Source organism: Lytechinus variegatus, chromosome 9 (genome assembly GCF_018143015.1).
Source record: "Lytechinus variegatus isolate NC3 chromosome 9, Lvar_3.0, whole genome shotgun sequence".
NCBI classification, from domain to species: Eukaryota; Metazoa; Echinodermata; class Echinoidea; order Temnopleuroida; family Toxopneustidae; genus Lytechinus; species Lytechinus variegatus.
Genome location: NC_054748.1, coordinates 26,769,964 through 26,792,216, shown reverse-complemented (window position 1 = coordinate 26,792,216; position 22,253 = coordinate 26,769,964). Strand labels below are relative to the sequence as shown.

Here is a 22,253-nt window from a genome sequence, read left to right as displayed (position 1 = left end):
GCTGGGGGCCCGGGTTCCCGGCAGAGACATTTTTTCAACATCACAAATTTTTCCAAAGGGTAGATAGCTCTGGGGAACCATGATTTAAGCTTCGCCTACCATTATTCTCTTCATCCATTTCTTTACACTATATATATATATATTTTTTTTTTCAATTATTTTTTTAAGCTGCGCGTTTTCTTTCTTTTAATCTTTTCTCTTTTCTTGAGCGGCGCAAAAGGCATGCGCCCCCTGTGTCCCCTGGATCTGCCTCTGATATAGACCCAATTCCAAGATAAAATCTTTCTTTTTTAAGCAATGAGACCATCACATTAAAATGAGTGTGCCAGAGTTGCACAGAGTGACGTACCCCGGTGCCCATTGCTATCGTACTAAGATGTGAAAATACTGCTGGCAGAATCTATTCGTCCCGAGGTCCCGGCCACTCGTACTCTCGACCGGAACTAAACATAGACGTTTTCGGGGCTTTTCCGGTGGCTTTACTGGGGACACTTATAAATGTTTTTTTTTTGTAAGAAACGGACCCTATGTCTAAGGATTATTCAGTTGAAAAGCAGGACCCATGGCTAAGGATTTGTTGTAATAGCAAGACCCATGTCTAACGAGATTTTGGCAAAAAACAAAACACGACCCATGCACTGGAGCGGCACATCCTCGATCGTATGCGATATAAACGCGAGTACCCCCCCCCCCCCCACTGGCCCGGGTGCATGGGAATCCCCATTTCCGACTCAACTATACACAGAGCTATCTTATGTACAGGCCTGGCGAAAGTGTGTGCATTCTAATAGGTTTTTTTTGGGGGGGGGGTTGGGTGATGGGAGACAAAATTTTTCACAGTTACATCTGTGGTAAATCATCGTGTTGTATTTCAACATGATGGCGTTTTTCAACAAATCTCCGTCAGGACTGGTTTGACGCTGAAATTAATTATTGAAAAATAGTATTGGCTCACATGATTCGCACCCTTGCAATATTTTATTTTTATGAGCCCATTTAACCTATTTGGCCTGAATATAAATGATTATGTCATTACACGTTAAAATCAAGAACAAAAATATATGTTTCATCTGAGAAACGTTGGTATACAACTATTCATGATTTTGATGATGCAACATTAAACTCTAAAAAATATTGGGTAAGAATGTTCCATGAGGGTAATTATGTATCCAGAAACCAACATTATGCAATTCTTTTGAGCATTTTTATTTATCCAGTGTGATGAAAATTTTGCCCACTCTAAAGTAATTGCTGCTTGTATTCTAACCTTCACTCTAAAAAATAAAATGTTAACTAAACATTTGAAAGGTTGGAGGAGTGACAGCATTTTCTAAATGTTGCATTTACCACTTTAAATGGTTCTATATACCCAACACTTAAAATGTTGGATTCAGCTTTATGCAAGGTTGGATGTAAAATTTGGAAAAGGTTGTCACTCCTCCAACCTTTCAAATGTTGATTTAACATTCGAATTTTTAGAGTATTGCTGGACAACATGCTTCACACCACATTGGGTAAAATACCGCCCAAAATTGGTTGAAAACAGTCATAATAGCCTCATGCTGCTTAAAATTTTACCCAGTATTTTCTGACAGTGTATATTTGTAAGATTATTAGGGAGCCTATAGAAGGGGTGCACACGCTTTACCTTTACCCCGTGGAAATTTTTTTTTCTACTACCCCTATAAACAGAATGATAACCACTCAGTATGTCCTTTCCTTTATACTTTGTGACTTTTCAATTAGAAAAATACCGTCAGGCCGTCGTGGTCCTACCATGAAATATTCATAGCACCACTTAATGTAAACAATACAGAATTTCTTAAAGGACTGTCCCTAAAGGACTGTCCTGATCACAATGGGGGTACTTGGGGGGCAGATTCTGACCATAAAGGCGGGTACAATTTTGCCCACAGTTTAAACCAAGGTCAAGGTAAATCCAGTGCGAATTAAGAATTCACTGATCTGCCAGTAAGTTTGATGTCTTTACTGAAGCAGTGTGCAGTGAATCACTATATAGACGTTTCATTTTAGCGCTCTAGCTTTTTCTTACAGTTCAAGTCCACCCCAGAAAAATGCTGATTTGAATAAATAAGAAACATCATACTAGCAGAGTGATGAAAATTTCATCAAAATCGGATGTAAAATAAGAAAGTTATGACATTTCAAATTATCGCTTCACAAAACAGTGATATGCACAACTATAGGTGAGTCAGTCGATGATGTCCATCACTCTTTTTTGGTGTTTTTTATTGTTTGAACTATAAAATATTTTATTTTATAGATTTGACAATAAGGACCAACTGACTGAACCATAGTGTTTATAATTTCACATGTTCAGCGGGGAATTAATCGTTGTATAACTTGACAATGAGGAGAAAAATAGAATATTTCATATTTCATGTAATAAAATACAAAAGAAAAAGTGAGTGGATGACATCATAGTCTCCTCATCTGCATACCAGCCAGGATTATAACTGTTTGTGAAATTAAGCGAAAATTTAAAATATAACTTTCTTACTATTTAACATCCGATTTTTTTATGATGAAACTTGTGTTATGTATGTTGGATTTTTCTCTTTTTATTCAAATAAACTTTTTGTTGGGGTGCACTTGTCCAGTTTAACCCCCGGTCTACATGAAGTCCCAAATATAGGGCTGCTGTGATAGTAGACAAAAGCCGAGTCTATAAGAATAAACTGTAGCCTATGTCGAAGGCCTTCATTGTTCTGATTTGAATAGCTTAATCAAAATCATTGTCTGTCGTTATAGACATGGTCAGACCGCGGAGAGTATATACCAGCAACTATGGGAAACAATTAGTTTCAAGTTGGTCCATGCATACTTTATTCAAATAGAAATGCTATCGGCCATCAGTTTTACCCAAGTTTTCATGCAGAGAGTTGATCAGAATGCAGATATAGAACTCCTTAAATTGGGCATTCAGTGAAGTTTTTTTTTCTTCAAAATCAGGTGAAACCTGCCGCTTAAAGCTTCCAATAAAATTGGTAAGTTAATTGTAACTATAATTCAATTTCAGTATTTTAAGCTATATAAATAACTATGATAGTATTGTGATGGATCATTGCACCTGAAAATTATAAGAATTTCATTTTAATAGTAGTATAGACTTAGTTTCTGGAAGTAGTATGGTAATTGTGATTAAGTTGATTCTCTAGAAGTGTTTTCTAGTGATTACTCGGGTGATTACTACCAGTTCATGCAGTCGTTACGTTATACTTTGCCCGGTTACGTTTGTTTTTTTCTTGGTACGTTTACATCTAGTCTGCAGGCACAGACCCTGAGTGGAAATTTGATCAATAAGTGTGCCTCCGCGCCGCCGCATACAGCGAGAGAGCTAGCCTCCAGTACAGGGGCCGCGGAACGGTTTTAAAAGTGTGGGGGGGGGGCTGACCATGCTAAAAATCACAATCATATGGTCAATTTTACGTTTTTGTACACGGTTTTGGAAAAAAGTGGGGGGGGGGGGCTGAAGCCCCCCCCCCCCCGGTTCTGCGGCCCCTGAGTAGGCATGAGTAGGCTGCACATTCAGACCCTTAAATCGAGTGAAGGGATTGTCCAGCAGACTAGTTTACATTTGGGACCCGTGTCTGAGATGATGAAAGCGCCACTTCAAAAAAAATTAACGCTCTTTTCGTGAATTAAAATTCTTTCTATCCAAGAATTCCAAGAAAATCGTGTTATGCCATGATGATTGAAGAGCGCCATCTACCGTACTAAAACATAGACTTAGTTAAAAATACAACAACAACAGCTGCTGCAGCTATAAACAACATGCAAAGTAAAAGAGCCATCAACTGAGCTCAGTTTTTGATATTTTATTTGGATTCCTTTGAAGTTCCCGAAGTAATCCAGCATCGCTTGGAATATTGTTTTTACAAACGCTAGATGATGTTTGAGACCTATGTTGCATGTGAGTCTATCATATTTGCGCTGATATTTAGCCAGAAAACGCCCCCCAAAATAGCAATTAGCAGCACACCGGCCCGGTACGGTACCTTGCGGCTTGCCCGGCCCGAGGCGGGGCGGCGCGGGCGAGGCCGAGGATGTGCCGGACGTGGCCCGCTTTTTTGTGCCCCAATCGCGAGGTGGCAAGCTTGACATTCCGCTTATCTTGTTAGCTAACATAGGTACTGGATGCAAATCTCAGACATAACTTAGAATCTAATTTAATTGATGATGTGACATAGTTCTAACAATATCTAAAGCTAGTCATGCTAGTACGGATATGGCATCATATGTTTTGAAAAGAAAAAATGAGAGCCATTTTTTTTGCCTTTTTTTGGCAGAGCCAAATCCCTTTTTCATGATTTAATGCATGGTGTAGCATCGCAGTTTGTCCTGCTTGTTCTTAAATTCATTTAATGTTTAACATTGTTTATTTAATGACATTTATTTTTTCTTCATTGCTATTACTAGTCTAGGTCTAATTCATTGTTACATGGTCAGTTAATTTATTGTAGTTCATTCTTTGCATCTCATTAAATCAATGACAACCATGACAACTGAACATTCTTTTTTTACATCTTTTTCAAATTTAAGAATAAGAACAGACTGTACTCGAGGAAATCCTTTTCATAATTTTCATAATTTCTTATTTGATAAATCACTTGAAAATTATTTTGTGAAATTTAAAGCATCGCAGCCTCACGCTCACAGTGCAGCCAGAGACAGCTACATGTAATGTCAACTTATTTCACATGCTAAGCCACGCCTACACCAGCTCACAGTCAATCAACACCTAGGCGGGTATAAAACTGCATTGATTAGTTTCAGTATACTCAGGCACTCACTTTTACCAAAAATCAGGACTGAAAATCCTAATTTTGCCCTTGAAATTGCAGGATCTGCATACTTTGCCATATTTCCAAAGTACCTGGACCTGGCGGCTTAGTTCAGATTTAAGAAGTGGTGTTGCAGAATAATACTCTAAAATGAAAAAAAATCTGTCATTTTGCTCTGAGTTCACAAACTTTATATTGTCTAGCAAATTTAGAATGTGTCTCAGAAATAATAAAAAAGCAAAATTTTTACTATTAAAGTTTCGAAAAATGGTACCCATGGATATCAGAGTTTCAGTGAGCTAGATACACATTTTCTGAAGGGCTGTGCACGTGATTCTAAAACATCCACTTAGTTTTTACGTCAGAAAGTGACAATGCATGAAAGTAAGATCTGCAGCTGCGCTGGCCTGGCTACTCTGCAGGTGTGGATGGGCGCCGATGGGAGCGATTTTCATGTTGGGAGTTGTTTCATACTTGGCAGTTTTAGGCAGTTGCGAGAGCGATTCAAAAGCACACGAGAGCGGAATCGCTCATCGCTCCCATCTATTTTCAACGCTGATGGGCATGCCATATCTTTTTTGAAATAGATCTGGGGTCTAATGTTAGATCTATTCTTCTTACTCTTGTCCAGACTTAATGTTAGATCTAGACTAACGTTAGATTTTAGACTCTAGGGTGTAGATAAGATCTGAATTTTAGAGGATGGACTGGAACGGAAATTGTTTTCATTTTAGTCAAGAACCTCATTTCATGAGTCCTGTTCTTTGAGTTCATAATGCCCGTAGTAGGCCATTGTTTAAATTACTCCAAATTTTTTATATTTATCGATTTAAAAGGTATTGCATCTCGGATTTATCGTTCAAATCTTCCTTTGAGTACATGTACAGTCCTCTTTATAGAGTACGGTATAGTCGTACTTGATTCATGCTGAAAAAGTGCCTTTTTCCATTGCTGCTTCCTCACATTAAATTTTATGCTTTCAACTCAATGTATTTGAGTATTTAAGGATTAGAATATGGTCAGCGGTTGAAAACTTTCTAAAGCACCAACACTATGGAACGATTTGCCAGATAATATAACATTTAATAGTACATATGTAGCAGTGCATTTAAAAAGAAGTATCGAATAGCATTTAATCTATCATGAACTTGTGTCGAATAAGTTTCCACTTTTTGCTTTTTTCATTTTGTGTAGAGTTTGCTTTGTTCCTTTTTGTTTCATTTTGATATTTGTTTGTTTTGTTTTTGTGTTATTTGTTGGCAAATATGTTTCTAAAGTCTTTACTCTGTCAATTGCGTTTTTTGTCGAAATTGCTTTAGGGCAAGATATCTTGACAAACTCAACTCTTGGGTTAAATTATTACTTATTTCCTTTATTAAATATTTAAGAGGTTTTTGTCTCACCTGCGTAGCAAAGTGAGACTATAGGCGCCGCTTTTCCGGCGGCGGCGGTGGCGGCGACGGCGTCAACATCAAATCTTAACCTGAGGTTAAGTTTTTGAAATGACGTCATAACTTAGAAAGTATATGGACCTAGTTAATAAAACTCGGCCATAAGGTTAATCAAGTATTACTGAACATCCTATTAGAGTTTCATGTCACATGACCAAGGTCAAAGGTCATTTAGGGTCAATGAACTTAGACCATGTTGGAGGATTCAACATCGAAATCTTAACCTGAGGTTAAGTTTTTGAAATGTCATCATAACTTAGAAAATATATGGACCTAGTTCATGAAACTTGGACATACGGTTAATCAAGTATCACTGAACATCCTGCATGAGTTTCACGTCACATGACCAAGGTCAAAGGTCATTTAGGGTCAATGAACTTTGGCCGAATTGGGGATATCTGTTGAATTCCCATCATAACTTTGAAAGTTTATGGATCTGATTTATGAAACTTAGACATAATAGTAATCAAGCATCACTGAAAATTTTGTGCAAGTTTCAGGTCTCATGATTAAGGTCAAAGGTCATTTAGGGTCAATGAACTTTGGCCGAATCGGGGGTATCTGTTGAATTACCATCATAACTTTGAAAGTTTATTGGTCTAGTTCGTTAAACTTGGACATTAGAGTAATCAAGTATCACTGAACATCCTGTGCGCGTTTCAGGTCACATGACCAAGGTCAAAGGTCAATGAACTTTGGCCGAATTGGGTGTATCTGTTGAATTACCATCATAACTTTGAAAGTTTATGGATCTGATTCATGAAACTTGTACATAAGAGTAATCAATTATCACTGAACATCCTGTTCGAGTTTCAGGTCACATGATCAAGGTCAAAGGTCATTTAGGGTGAATGAACTTTGGCTGAATCGGGGGTATCTGTTGAATTACCATCATAACTTTGAAAGTTTATTGGTCTAGTTCGTTAAACTTGGACATTAGAGTAATCACGTATCACTGAACATCCTGTGCGCGTTTCAGGTCACATGACCGAGGTCAAAGGTCAATGAACTTTGGCCGAATTGGGTGTATCTGTTGAATAACCATTATATCTCTGTTAGTTTATTGGTCTACTTCATAAAAATGGACATAAGAGTAACCATGTATCACTGAACATCTTGTGCGAGTTAGAGTTGTATTCAAAGTCAGCACTGCTGCTATATTGAACTGCGTGATGCAGGTGAGACGGCCAGAGGCATTCCACTTGTTTTTATAATATGTGGTTCACATTTGCTCAACTGATGCAGTATTTTTTTTTATGAATCATTGTATTGTAGTTTTTATAAAATAGAAATAAATTACAAAAAATGAATTGAAAAAAAAACACACCTCAAAGTAGCAGTACTATGTACTAACTAGGCCCCAGTCTAGCAGTTATACAAGTAAAAGTTATTTTCAATTTGCATGTGTAGGAGGGACCTTGAGTCGTGATGAGTGCTGAGCTGAAGAAGGACAAAAAAGACAATGATAATAGGAAGAAGAATAAGAAGAAGAAAGGCAAGAAGAGGAACGATGGTAACATAGACGACCTTCAGCAAGACGTCGATCAGGTTGCGGAGATCATGGTGACTAATATTGACAAGCTACTGGAGAGGGGAGATAAGCTAGAAGATTTGATGGAGAATGCTGGTAATTTATGTCTTTTTTTATCTGTAGACCAGGGTTCTACCAGGGTGACCAGACGTCCCGTATTTCCCGGGATTGTCCCGTATTTTGCTCCTTTGTCCCGGCGTCCCCACAAACCCTTTCCAGGACGCCTATATGTCCCGTATTTCAGAATATTGAACAAATGTAGTTAATACATTTAAAAGTGATGAATTAAAGCAGAGATAACAATTAAACTAATTTGGAGATGTAATCGGTGGAACAAAATAATTATTGAGTTTTCATAACTAGATCTTGTTGTTTCAGCTTACGTTTTGAGTCTTGTTGTGTATGATGCCCCTTTGTTTCATCTAATTTTTAAGTTTGACAATTGTTTCACTTTGAAATTTTATTCTCTTTAACATTTTAGTTTTTCAAAATTCTAAAAATATATTAAAAAACACCAAATATCACTATGATATTTGTTAGATGACTAGATATTTTGTTTGCTTGAAGTTTGAACTGTTTTACTCTTTCTTTCTTTTGTATCATTCTTTGTTCATCTTTGTATCCTTCCTGCTTGCCCTTTTTGTTCCATCTATCTTTATTTCCGATCTTTTTTCCCTGAATCTTTCTCACTCTCTCTCTGTATACTTTCCTTTATTAAATATCCATTTTTTATTTCCTGAATTCATTCTTTCCTTAAACTTTTCTTTGCTTCCTTCCCCCTTTCTCTCTTTTTTTGTTCTTTCTCTCCTTCCATTATTTCCTCTTTCTCTCATTCTCTGTTCCCTTCATTCTTTCCTCCCTCTCTTTCCTCCTTTCTTTCATTATTTATTATATATTTCCTTCTAATTCTTTTCCCTTATTTCTTTTCCTTCCTTCATTCTTTCTTTCCACCCCTTTTTTCTTATTTTCCTTTTTCCTTTCTATCCTTTTTGTCTTCACACATTTATTCATCTTCCCTTTCTTTTCTTTTATAGGAGCACCTTGAGCACCTAACAAGGTGGATATGTGCGCAATATAAATACCCTATATTATTATTATCCTTTTTTGTCTCACCTGCGAAGCAGAGTGAGACTATAGGCGCCGCTTTTCCGACGGCGACGGCGGCGGCGGCGTCAACATCAAATCTTAACCTGAGGTTAAGTTTTTGAAATGACATCATAACTTAGAAAGTATATGGACCTAGTTCATGAAACTTGGCCATAAGGTTAATCAAGTATTACTGAACATCCTATTAGAGTTTCGCGTCACATGACCAAGGTCAAAGGTCATTTAGGGTCAATGAACTTAGACCATGTTGGAGGAACCAACATCGAAATCTTAACCTGAGGTTAAGTTTTTGAAATGTCATCATAACTTAGAAAATATATGGACCTAGTTCATGAAACTTGGACATAAGGTTAATCAATTATCACTGAACATCCTGCATGAGTTTCACATCACATGACCAAGGTCAAAGGTCATTTAGGGTCAATGAACTTTGGCCAAATTGGGGATATCTGTTGAATTCCCATCATAACTTTGAAAGTTTATGGATCTGATTCATGAAACTTGGACATAATAGTAATCAAGCATCACTGAACATTTTGTGCAAGTTTCAGGTCTCATGATCAAGGTCAAAGGTCAATTAGGGTCAATGAACTTTGGCCGAATCGGGGGTATCTGTTGAATTACCATCATAACTTTGAAAGTTTATTGGTCTAGTTCATTAAACTTGGACATTAGAATAATCAAGTATCACTGAACATCCTGTGCGCATTTCAGGTCACATGACCAAGGTCAAAGGTCAATGAACTTTGGCCGAATTGGGTGTATCTGTTGAATTACCATCATATTAAACTTTAAAAGTTTATGGTTCTGATTCATGAAACTTGTACATAAGAGTAATCAAGTATCACTGAACATCCTGTTCGAGTTTCAGGTCACATGATCAAGGTCAAAGGTCATGTAAGGTCAATGAACTTTGGCCATGTTGGGGTTTTTTGTTCAATAACCATCATATCTCTGTAAGTTTATTGGTCTAGTTCATAAAAAGTGGACATAAGAGTAACCATGTATCACTGAACATCTTGTGCGAGTTAGAGTAGTATTCAAAGTCAGCACTGCTGCTATATTGAACCGCGTGATGCAGGTGAGACGGCCAGAGGCATTCCACTTTTCTTTCTTTCTATATTCATTTTAAAGAATGAAGGAAACCTTTTCTCTCTCTCTTTTATTCTAACTTTCTTTATTTTTTTTCTCTTCATTATCCTCTTCAGTTCCTTTTTAGAACTTTCTTTCTTTTCAATTCATCTGTTTTCTTTTGTCTTTTCTTTCTCTCCTTCATTCTTTCGTTTACTCTCCCTTTCAATTCCTATATATTGCACAAGTCTAACACTGTGTATCTTTGTTGATCCTTTTGTCGATTGTCCCGTATTTCATTTTGTGAAATCTGGTCACCCTGGGTTCTAGTGAACTTCTCAGATGAACTTGCCCTGTTGGGCAAGTAAATTTTTAAATAGTTGGAATATACTTGCCCGAAAATCTATTTCATTTGCCCGAAAAAAAATCCTTGAAAAAAAGTTTTACTTCTTCAAAACAAAATATGGTTTTAGAAACCATTGATGTACCTTGTTCTTGCAATTTTTTTTACTTGTAAAAAGATTTTATCTTGCCCGCCATGACCAAATTTAGGGTCGGTAAATCATATCTACCCAAATTTTGGTAATGCTACTGTGAGAATTTTGCTTGCCAAATTCGGGCATGTAGTTTTGGTCTTTGCTTCAAAACACTTGCCCGACTATAACTTTTACTTGCCCCAGGCAATCAGCCAAGTGCTTTAATATTTAGCACCCTCCCTGTGTAGACACACTTGCTCCTATTTTCTGAATTTTTGGTTTAAAGGGGAATCCACCCTGGTCATAAAATGCTGCAGAGAGAGAGAAAACTGAAATTCAGCTTGAATGATGAAAGTTTGGAAGAAAGTGGGCAAGGAATGGCTGTTATAAACAATGATATCACAAGACTGTTTCAAATTGTCAATTTCGTAAAAGTGTGGAAGGGGCGACTTTTCCCAAGGCTGAGTAATTGATTATTTCGGATCTGTGATTTTCTCATAATAAGTAGTTTTGTCCATAGGGCAGTATCATTTTATCTCCTCGTGATGGGCAAACATATTTGAATAAAAAGAAAGAATTGAAGAAAAAAATGGTTTCAGCCATTTCGTATCATTCTGAGACAGTTATAAATGATTTGAGTGTCATGAGAGTTAATAAATTGAACATGTACTCATAGAGATTTGTGCCTGAATTGGTTCTCCATAGTTAAAGGACAAGTCCACCCCAACATGAAGTTGATTTGAATAAAAAGAAGAAAATCCAACAAGCATAACACCAAAGATTTCATCAAAATCGAATGTAAATAAGAAAATTATGACATTTTAAAGTTTCGCTTAAATTCACAAAATAGTTACCGGTCAGTATGCAAATGAGGGAACTGATGACAACATTCACTATTTCTTTCTTACTTTATTTTATGAAATTTGAAATATTCTAATTTTCTTGATATTGTCCTGTGAAACAAATTTTTATTTCTCCCCTAACATGTGAAATTAATTTTGTTTAACTTTTTATGGTTCAGTCAAGTTGGTTATTACTGTCAAATCTGTAAAATTGAAATATTGTATAATTTAAACAATAAAAAACAAAATAATTTAGAGAGTGAGGGACATCATCGATTTTCTCATTTGCACGTGACTTAATTGTGCATAAAACTATTCTGTGCAAAATAATTGAAACTGTAAGATGTCGTAACTGTCTTATTTTACATCTGATTTTGATGAAATTTTCAGCATTATGCTTGTCTGATTGTCTGAGGTGGACTTGACCTTTAAACTACAACTTTAAACCAAAGTTTCAGAATATGGGCCCTAATCTATACTACTGCATCTATAGGTACAATTCTTATTTTGCTCATACATGTAATTTGGTCAGTTATGAAATTAAATGGGGACCCTGTGGTATAGAATTGGTATAACATCAATAGCCACTCTGGCCAACTGGAGCCATAGTTTGTCTCTGCTCTCCAAAAAAGGGAGCCAAATGGTCGCATTTCATAAGTTGGGTATGCAAAAAGGGTGGCGTATGAACAATTTTCCACATGGTGCCATGGATAAATTGTTGCTACATCACAGCATCTTGACCAAATTTATTGAGTAATATCTCATTTTGAAGCTAGAACTATAGGCTAAATATATTACTATGAATTAGATCAATACAATATCAGGAACAAAAACTATAGCACATTAAGTTTGAAGTAATAGGGGTGGCGGAGCCGGTGGATGCGGAACCGGTGGATGTGGTAAATGATAAAGTATTAATTAAATCTAATTAACAACTTACTATAATATCTAATATGATTGTAATCCTCATATTTCTGGGCGTTTTAAAGCAGGGAACAACTAAATGTCATAAAAATTTGACAATTTTAAAAATATGCAGCAATGGAATACATGTGTATGTCAGCTCTGATCTGCAACCTAATCAATTAGTAAACCGGAGAGATTTGGTTAATTATCTAATTTGTAATCTTAATTTTTAGTACAAATGTTGTGTATCATTGCAACAAACATTTCTACCCATGATGTTGTCATTTTGCCAAGCATATAAATACAGTGACAGGTATTTTAGGGGCAAAAATGTGAAATTAAATACTGTTAATTAATTAGTATAATTAATTTGCATACAATAATAGATAATTATTCGATTTTTGGTACAGATTTAATTATTGATGTTTCAAGATTATAACTGCAATTTACTAGGGTGATCCAATGTTGCATTAACTTTTGAGAAAAACACATTTCAAAATTCACATTTACATTCACGTCTATGTAATAATTAGCCGTTAATTAGTCATTTTAAGGAAAAATAAAGGTATTCGAGACTTAAAACTTTTCCATTATTTAGAGAATGGTAATGGCTATAACATATCAAAAAATAAAATTTTTGACCATTTTTACCCTGTTCACGAAATTGGACCACCTTATGACATGCGACCAAATATAAAACTGTATCATTAGCAGGGTAGTCTGTTTTTCCGTTTACTGAGCAGACCTTTTACTAATGATTTAACTCATTCAGGATGTTGATTATTTGTAGCTGATCAGCTGTTTATTTTTTAACAGAAGTGGCACAATATTGATTTTATCGTAATTTCGACATTTTATTCTTTTATTTGAATTTCAGAGGATCTAGAAGCTCAGGCAAAAGGCTTCCAAGTTGTCACAAAGAAAGTGAAAGAAAATGAGAAATGGAAATACAGAAAAGTGAGTAGTGAAACAATCTAAGACATTATTTTTTTGCATATACAATGTATATAAAAAAATGTAACATACATGCATGTATGTTACATTTTTTTTGTTAATATTTTTTTTTTAAATGTAACATACATGCATGTATATTATACATGCAGAGCTACCAAGTCTCGTGCATTATGCGTGAGACTCAAGCATTGTAGACTCTTGTTCATCCCCTCAAATCTCTGTCTCGCGGAACTATCACAGCCTATCCCCATATACACAATGTCTGTGATCTCACTCAGATTCACAGAAAATCTCACGAATAGCTGGTCTTTCAACTTGGCATCTCTGTACATGCATGTATGTTACTTTTTTTATATCATGTTTAAATATGCAATTAAAACTGAATTTTCATTTATTGTATTTGTACATTTGATATAAATGTAAGTGCAGATCGTTGAAGGTGATTTCTTTTTTTTTCTTCAGGAATTCACACATATCAGCTTATGTTAAATGTCTTGTATTGTACTCAGGGTGCTACATAACTTTTTAGTTAGCACTTGCCCAGTCAGGCAAGTAAATTTTTAAATAGTTGGAATATACTTGCCCCAAAATAGATTTCACTTGCCCCTAAAAATGATTGAAAAAAAAGTTGCACCTCTTCTAAAGAAAGTTTTGCGGTTTCATAAACCATTGACCTTTTTCTCTCTTTTGACAAGACAGGAATAACCGTCATTTCTGGGGAGTTATTAAACAATTTCTGACATTTTACTATCATCCCCATGTGAGTGGAGCCAACACAGTTCAGCGGAACAACCAAAATACAGACACTGGAGCTTTTGACATGAACTGATCTATTTTATTATTGCATTTCTTTTTTCAAAGTGATTTTAAGTCAACATGTCATATCAACCCCAATTTTGGTCATTCTACTGTGAGAAATTTGCTTGCCCAATTTGGGCAAGTAGTTTTGGTCTTTACTTCAAAACACTTGCCTGACTCTAACTTTTACTTGCCGCAGGCAAGTGCATATGTAGCACCCTGGTTTAATGAGTTTTTATTTTTCAGGTTGCCTCTTATTCTCGTTCCAGTTTCCACCTCTTGCTCTCCCGTTCTCATCCTGTTCCTCTCCTCTCTCCTCTTTCTTCCTAATCTTTTACTCCCCCTGTTTTTCATTGGTGACACCTTGTAGCAATTATGTTATGGCTTTTGGTATTACTTTATGATACATTTCTTTTTCATCTGTACGAATCTGTTTTGTATTTAAACATTTATTTATAATATTTTCTTTATATTTTGTTATGTTTCTATTCGTACATGTAACATTCACACATTTCAGTCTTTTACTGCTTGTGATTGTATTTTGATATACATATATAGTTTTTGTAATCCTATTTCTCATGTAGTTGGTACCATTCGCCACCTACATGTAGATGTATACTGCTAAAAGAAAGCTTCTCATGAAATTAGTGTTGGCTGCAACTCCAGTTACTCAACTTTAATTATTTCTTGCATATATTTTCTATTTTACCTCCAGACAAAGATCTGCTTGGCGCTGATAATCTTCTTCATTTTGATAGCCGTTGTAGCGATTATCCTATGTAAGTGAGCACATTCAGAGTGTGTGGAAAAGATTGTCCTGACATAGGATTTTGGGCAAAGTAGAGCATTATAAAAAAAAAATGAAAATAGAGTCAAGATCAGTAAATCTTCATCTATTCTAGCATAAAATACACTAAAAATTAAAAATTATCAGTGTAATTTTCCTACAGGTGCAGTTTTTAATCAATGAATTAATAAACTGGATATCTAGAAAATAATCTTTTTGATGCATATGAAATGAAATTTCAGGCCACCTTCATACGCAGTATGACATGACAGAATTCTAGCAAGTGAGAAGCACCTACAATATAAGACTCAAAGGTCTAATTAGCTGGCAAGCAGACAATTATGAATAAAGCCTTTATTATTGTGATACATGTATGTACCTTATAGGATTTCGGTTGTCAATTTAGCTTCTTCAGTACTTTATTTGGGAACTTTCGAAACATATTGTGCATGTCTGCACTAAAGTATGACTTTTTATCAGTAATGATATCTTTGGAAAAACCTCTGTGATCATATTCATTTTAGAGCGTCTTAATCAATTCACGCGTATAAATACAAATGATGTTTATGAATGTAGGATCTGTATAGTGATTTGATTTTAGATTATTGAACAAATTATTTTGATTTAATATTTCTTTAATGTTTCAAGATATTTATGCTTGTTTTTTTTTCTTTGTTTTATACAGTGATAGTAAAGCCATGGTAGTAATGCCAGAATACTCTCCTGTGTTTCTAAACCACCCAAAGGATCCATCCATGGAGCGCCCTCTTGTGTCATAATATTTAAAGGACAGCAAAACCGGGCAATGTGGCGTGCACCTGTGATCTGTATCCTACATGGTGAAAGTTACAAATTGATGCAGAGATTTGGGCTTGTCAGATCCTTCGAATGGTGACGTTAAAGATAAATGCCAGTTGTGGCAACGATCTCTAAATGAGTACTTTCAAACAGAATCTAATAAAATGTCCGACCACCCAAGTGTTTGTATGTATAAATAAAAATCATGTGCCAAATGGCTCTGGAAAAAGATGTGTAATTGCTCAGAATTGAGCAAAATAAGCACAGAATTTAATGTGTCGGGTATTATTCCAAATAATAGTAATACACTGTCCCACATAATTATGCCTTTTTGTATTGGTGATCATCAGAATTATCGGTTTTCAGCTAAGATTTCATGATTTTTTCAAGATAAGTTCCAGAACTAGACCTACGATAATATGGTGGCATTTAACCTTGATTTTGAAGACTTTCTCATGAAATAATTATTTGCTGCAACTACTTTCTTTTAGTTTGAAAGGTTGGCCCCAGATGTGGATAATCATATCTGAGTGATACATATGTTAAAAAACTCAATTACATTCACTAATGCCATATGAAAATAAGAAAGCAAAATCAGGGCGTTTTGCCAGTACGTGTTGCATTTTCTAATTTCGCTTCTTCCAAAGAGGTTAACTTCATAGCGGCGTCTAGTGCCAAAATGTTGAAATGACAGCTGTATGAAGAATGGTGGAAAACTCAGGGTCTTTGATGATGCACTGATTGCACTACAGTCACACCTATGAAACTGACTCCAGGCAAAGATACTACAAGAAGAAGATCGGACACGCAGGCGATTTATTGAAACGCTCCCAAACGCCATAAAAATGCCCATGGGGAAGGATGCCCACTAGCTTTGAGTAAGTAAACCCATCGCACATCGACACGCGGCTGTGTATAAAACATATGGGAGAAATGAGAGAGGAGCCTATGGAGAGGGCTCAAGGGTGGTGCATGGGATTCATTCCACCCTTTTTTACCCAGAAACCTCTGAAATGTATTCATCTTTAATTCAAGAAAAAAAAAATGATTGAAAACAATTTTTTAATGTAAAAATCGTCTTTTCCTTCAACCCTTCACCATTTCTCTCATACATGTACGTTATGTACACAACCATCTCGCGATACGCAAAATCAAAAAAAGGTTGTTACATCAAAGCTGAGGTTCGCTCCTCCCGAGTGTTTCATTAGTCGGTCTATGTACTGTCCGATCTTCCCCTCCAGGCAAAACCGATGATATGTCATTGGTAAAAGCATAAAAGCTTTTGTTGGCTTGGTATCAGTTTTGCCGGTGTGACTATAGCGTTAACACATATACCACAGAGGCTGTCTTCATTAGAGAACTGCCAATATTAGAGCTTTCACAGCTCGGACACTGGGGATTTGGTCATCAATGCAAGTGCAACCATGACATAAATTAGCTCAGGTTTGTCCAGTTGTTTTCAAAGAGCTCCTCACAATCGCACAAAATGCTGATGGAGCAACCTTGAATAGTAGAATGTTAAAGAATACATACAGTGCGCTTTCTTATTCGTGAAGCACCGATTTTTTACTCTATTATAATGATAATAATAATGAAATATGTCAAGTTATATAGCACAGTTGCTATGTGCATATATACTCAACTGCACTTTGATACTTGGTATCATACTATTACCCTGGCTGTAGCTAAGCCGCCTTATTGATTGATGCTTAAGTGTTCAAGGAATAAATCCTACTGGGTACCCATTCACCTCACCTGGGTCGAGTGCAGCACAATGTGGATAAATTTCTAATATTCTAATACTGGAAGATTATCCTGTGGGACACCATGCCAATGTCTGCAGATGTACTTTGAGAATATGGTTTGCTAAGACTATTAAATGCATTACACAAATGTGGTTTCGATGGGCCACAAAAGGATTGTTTAGACTTGGTTCAAAGCTCAGTGATAAAAACTCGGCCAAATTTTGTGTACAAGGTAAATGAGATTGGTATGTTAGTAATACAAGGATATATTACGGAAAAAAAATTAACTATATAACTAACTTTATAACTAATTCTTTGGTAACTGATATAAGTAGGGTGACATGCATTGACAATTCATCTGAACTAAAAAGCACAAAATATCTCAGAGTGTCATAATCCCAGAGCATGAGAAGGTGGAATAGGAAGAGAGAACAATCAATGTGTGTGGGGGGGGGTAGTATGATGGTATTGATATTTTTAATGACAAGGGATATTTTTATTTATCTGTAAAAAAAAATATTTTATCAACTCAGTTTTGAATGCCAAAAAGTCATTGCCTATGTGTTTTTGACCAAGAGTGTGAAAAGTTAGAGAAAGAGAGCGAGAGGAGGGGGGGGGGGGGGTATGACTGGTGTAAAAAAAAAGAACTGGGACATGTAATACTATCAAAAATGTAGTGTGTGTGAAATTTTGAAGCAGCGTTTTGATATAACATGTATGAAAATGCCTACATGAATTGTTTTTGATATATTGTATATTATGAATAAATAATTGTCTTTTCTAAAGCAAACGATAGTTGCTTGAGGTATCATGTATTCTCTATAAAAAATAGGTTTATTAGCAGACTTTAAGGGTATTTTGCTTATTCATCATTATACTGAGCAGTATATTATTTACCATTTTGTCTTGAATTTTTTTGTATAGGTAGTTTAATATTTTGAAGTGTGATTGATTTGCTATTCTTTGCTCTTTGAATATCATTCTACAGCATTCTATGTCTGTATAAACTCTACTATCTGGACAATGTAACTCAAAGCTTAGCAACGTAAGGCCATTGAATTTGTCTTTGGTTTGTTTTGTAAAAATATAGTTTTGGACCTATTATGAAGATCTTTAGCTTGACTCTATTAACAATTTGAATTATGGCAAGCTAATTTGATGCTTTTTGGAGTGCCTAAGCTTTGATTAGAATATGCAGATTTAAATAAGATTTTTTATTAAACCTTCGATCCGTCTTTGAAATCTAAAAATGAGATTTAAACAAAATTAAGATTTCAATCTCATTTAAACCAAACTTATAAAAACTAGCAATGAGATTATTGGATGAAATTTGTTTACACTTTAAATTTCATGAGTAAAATTGTTGAAATTTATGAGGAAAAATTTGATGCATTCCATTTGCACTTCATATTCAAGTTTCTATTTAAAAACATTTCTAAACCTTTGGTTTCACATTCAATAATATGAATCATGCTGTGTATTACCTCACATTCCAATATTACAAAAGTGTAGTGACTCTCCATTTGTTGATTCTTTGTAAAAATTTGAATTTCACATTTTTTAGATTTTTTTCTTTACCTTCGTTTGACCCAAATTCTCTTTTGACGAAGTCCAAAGTATGAAGTAGACAAATTGAAAATTAGACCACATGGGCATGTGACAAAAAGACACATAAGCCAACTAATGGTTAGACCAAATGGTAACATATAGATGAAATTGTTAGTTCACTTATTTAGTGAGTCATTTAGCCATGAAGGTGTGATGCAATCTAAGAATTAGCCTATATGGTAGTTGACCAATTGAGTTTAGCCATGATTGTCTTAGATTTGAGAATAAAACCATCTGCTAGTGGATTGAGTGGAGTGAAAAAATCAAATTCTTACTTGACTCATGCAATGCCATGTATGGGAATGAGGATCTGATTAGATGGGTGGGGGGGGGGGGGTCATTTGATATCATTTAAGCAAATATTGATGTTGGGAATGTAATATATTCTTGACCTGGGCCCGTTTCATCAAACTTGTTCTTGTAACATTAACTTTGCAATGAAGTTGAAAGCTACTAAAATTCTTTAATGGGATTGGTTGATAGTACACTACATTTGTGTATTTGTTATTGTAACATTAATGAAATGGGAGACTGGCAATGGTTGAAGCATCGGTTATTATTTTATGTAGTTGTGAATCCATATAGTCTTCAATATATGCATCATTTTTGTCTTAATTCAAACAATGAATTTTCGTGATTTCACATGGTAATTGCCTTGAAAGGGAAGTGCCTTAATATGTTATATTTTAAAGATGATCTAGAAAATATATATGTATAATATATTTTTTATATAATGTAATGAACATAAGTATCCATTAGATATAATTTTTAAAGGTTTTATGAAGTTTTGACGGATTTATTTTTTGTTTAAGAGGAGGTTTATTCATATTTCAGGGATTATCATGATTGTTAATTTGACGTTGATCTATCCAGCTTTTTTATTTTTTAAGTAGATTCATGTTTTCATTCTGTCAATTAAAGATTTAATTCTGTTTAATTTTCGGCAGAGCTCGTTGAAAATGAATAGAATTTATTCAATTCTTTAATCTGTAGAAACCAACTGGCTCATTTGATTGTAAAAAAATGTACTTGTTTTTCAATTGTACTATTGTAGGCATTACTTATTCATGTATTGGTGCTATATATCTGATTCAATGTTGAATATATGAACCATCTTTTATACAGGTTCTCATGTGAAATAAAGTTTTAATGGTCAACACCAATTCTGTGCAAAGAGATTTATTAAATTGACACAATTAGCCTAGCAAATTAGGGTCCCGGTATCACAAAGCTTAGCGATCGATCATGGGGCTGATTTCTGCGATCGATTGCATTTCATGATTGTTGTGTATGATTAATTGTAGTCAATAACTAAAAGTATATGTTACTGGGCCCTGGTGGGTGTTTCATAAAGCTGTTCATAAGTTAAAGGGGAATGAAACCTTTGGAAGAAGTAGGCTTGTGTCGAAACAGAAAAATCAAAGAATAACAATAAAGAAAGTTTGAGAAAAATTGGACAAATAATGAGAAAGTTATGAGCATTTGAATATTGCAATCACTAATGCTATGGAGATCCTCCCATTGGCAATGTGACAAGGATTTGTGATGTCACATATGAACAACTTTCCCTTTGGTGGACTATAAAATGCTCCCAAAATGTCTCTTTTTGCTTTTTCTCATGATGATACATACTCTTTATCCATAATGTATTCTCTGAAAATCTGTATTACATGCCCTTTTATAGAAAGAACACATGATCTACTGATAGATGTGATAAAAGAGGCAGTTTAAGTGAAATATATGCTTAAGTAATGGGGAGAGTTGTTCACAAGTGACATCACACATCTTTGTCGCATTGCCAATGTGAGTATCACCAAAGCATTCGTAATCGCAATATCCAAATGCTCATAACTTTCTCATTATTTGTCAAATTTTTCTCAAACTTTTGTTGATCTGTTTCTTTGATTTTTCGTTTTCACACAAGCTATCTTGTTCGAAAGGTTTAATTCTCCTTTAAGAGCGAATTTGAGAACGACTGGTGATCCTTTTGTAGGCGCTAATCGCCATGCAATGAACATTTAATGGTGAATATCAGTTACCACAAGAATGGATATCACCAGTCGTTCTTAAAGTCACTCCTAACTTGCGAACAGGTTTATGAAACAGCCCCCTGTGCTCCATAACATGAGTGTCTGCCATCAGTCGCTAATTGCGAGTTACAAATCGAGATCATTGTGTCATGCGCCTTTGATCAAAATACACCCCAAGGAACCAATCAGAGTGGTCCTTTCAAGATTCATTAGAAACATTTATGTTACGCTGCCCTGGTACCAGGGATATATATACCTTAAGGTTTTTAGAGGCACAATTTTTTTGACAAGCAAAGTATAAAGGAGTGTATCAAACTCTGTTAATGGGGGGAGGGGGCATTGGTGGCGGAAGGCAAAAAATTTAGGGGGGGGGGGAAACCAAAAATTTTTAACAAGCAAAAAAAAAAAGTTTATCAACCTAAATTTTAGGGGGGGACCAACAAATCTTTTGGACAAAAAAAAAGTTATCAACAAGAAATCTAAGGGGGATCGTCCCCCCACCTCAAATTTATTTTTTTTTGGGGGGGGCGGGTCCCTCCTGCTTCCGCCGCCTAACGGGGGGGGGGGGGGGGGGGCAGGTTGTGTGAAAGAATATACTGGGTATATAATGTATTGAAATAAAGATTCAGGTTAATTGAAGTTTGGTGATCTCTACCTGCAGACCAAAAAGAAAAAAAAAATGAAAATTTGATCAAAATCGAAAAATTATGTTGGGTAAATAAAGAAAAAGAGGGGGAACTGGTGATGGAATTCAGTATTTTCCTAGAATTCAGGCATTCAAATTCTGTAATCAGTCAATTTTAAGATACTCATTTACTGCCTGCAAATTTGGTGTGAGGAGGGTGTCTTCTCTATTTCTTTTTTTTCTCTCTTTCTAATCTGTACCATCTTCGCCTTTTTGTCTTATATTTTTTAATTAATCACATTTTCTTAATTGTCAAGGAAATGATTTTGCAGGTATATATTTTGACGTTGTAGGCCCTATAAATAGTAGTTCAAATGTGATAATTAAATGGCCAATCAAATATTTTGTAGACGTTACATTTTGTCTATGTGTAGACAGAAAAAAAAAGTAATCCTCCTTGGCGGGGAATCGAACCCCGGTCTTCCGCGTGACAGGCGGAGATACTTACCACTATACTACCAAGGAATTGGATGGCAGAGGGGACGCATAATCAATTATAAAGGTTGGCATTAGGACCTTGTCTAAATGGGTTTTTGAGGGGTGAATTGCTATGCAAATCAATATGTTGTCAATTATATATTTTATTGTTTTAATCAGTATATAACTTAAAATTTTATTTTGTTTATGATCGTATATATCGATATCCTTTCAATAGGGTT

The 22,253-nt window shown here is 35.4% G+C and overlaps 1 protein-coding gene and 1 non-coding gene across 3 annotated transcripts; one reads left to right on the top strand and one right to left on the bottom strand.

Annotated features, from left to right (window-relative positions):
- The first annotated feature begins 2,803 nt into the window (after positions 1–2,803).
- LOC121421588 (vesicle-associated membrane protein 5-like) lies at positions 2,804–17,645 on the top strand. 2 transcript variants are annotated; one of them, XM_041616342.1, is made up of 5 exons: positions 2,804–3,008; positions 7,667–7,883; positions 13,067–13,146; positions 14,657–14,720; positions 15,414–17,645. In XM_041616342.1, exons 2-5 carry the CDS (start codon positions 7,685–7,687, stop codon positions 15,431–15,433), a joined length of 363 nt encoding a protein of 120 aa, XP_041472276.1. In that variant the 5' UTR covers positions 2,804–3,008; positions 7,667–7,684; the 3' UTR covers positions 15,434–17,645. The 2 variants fall into 2 exon arrangements, with proteins under 2 accessions (XP_041472276.1, XP_041472275.1); XM_041616341.1 differs by lacking the exon at positions 2,804–3,008 and adding an exon at positions 3,768–3,934.
- Positions 17,646–21,987: 4,342 nt separating this feature from the next.
- On the bottom strand, positions 21,988–22,059 carry TRNAD-GUC. The gene has a single exon. It is a non-coding gene; the product is annotated as a tRNA-Asp (tRNA).
- Positions 22,060–22,253: the final 194 nt, after the last annotated feature.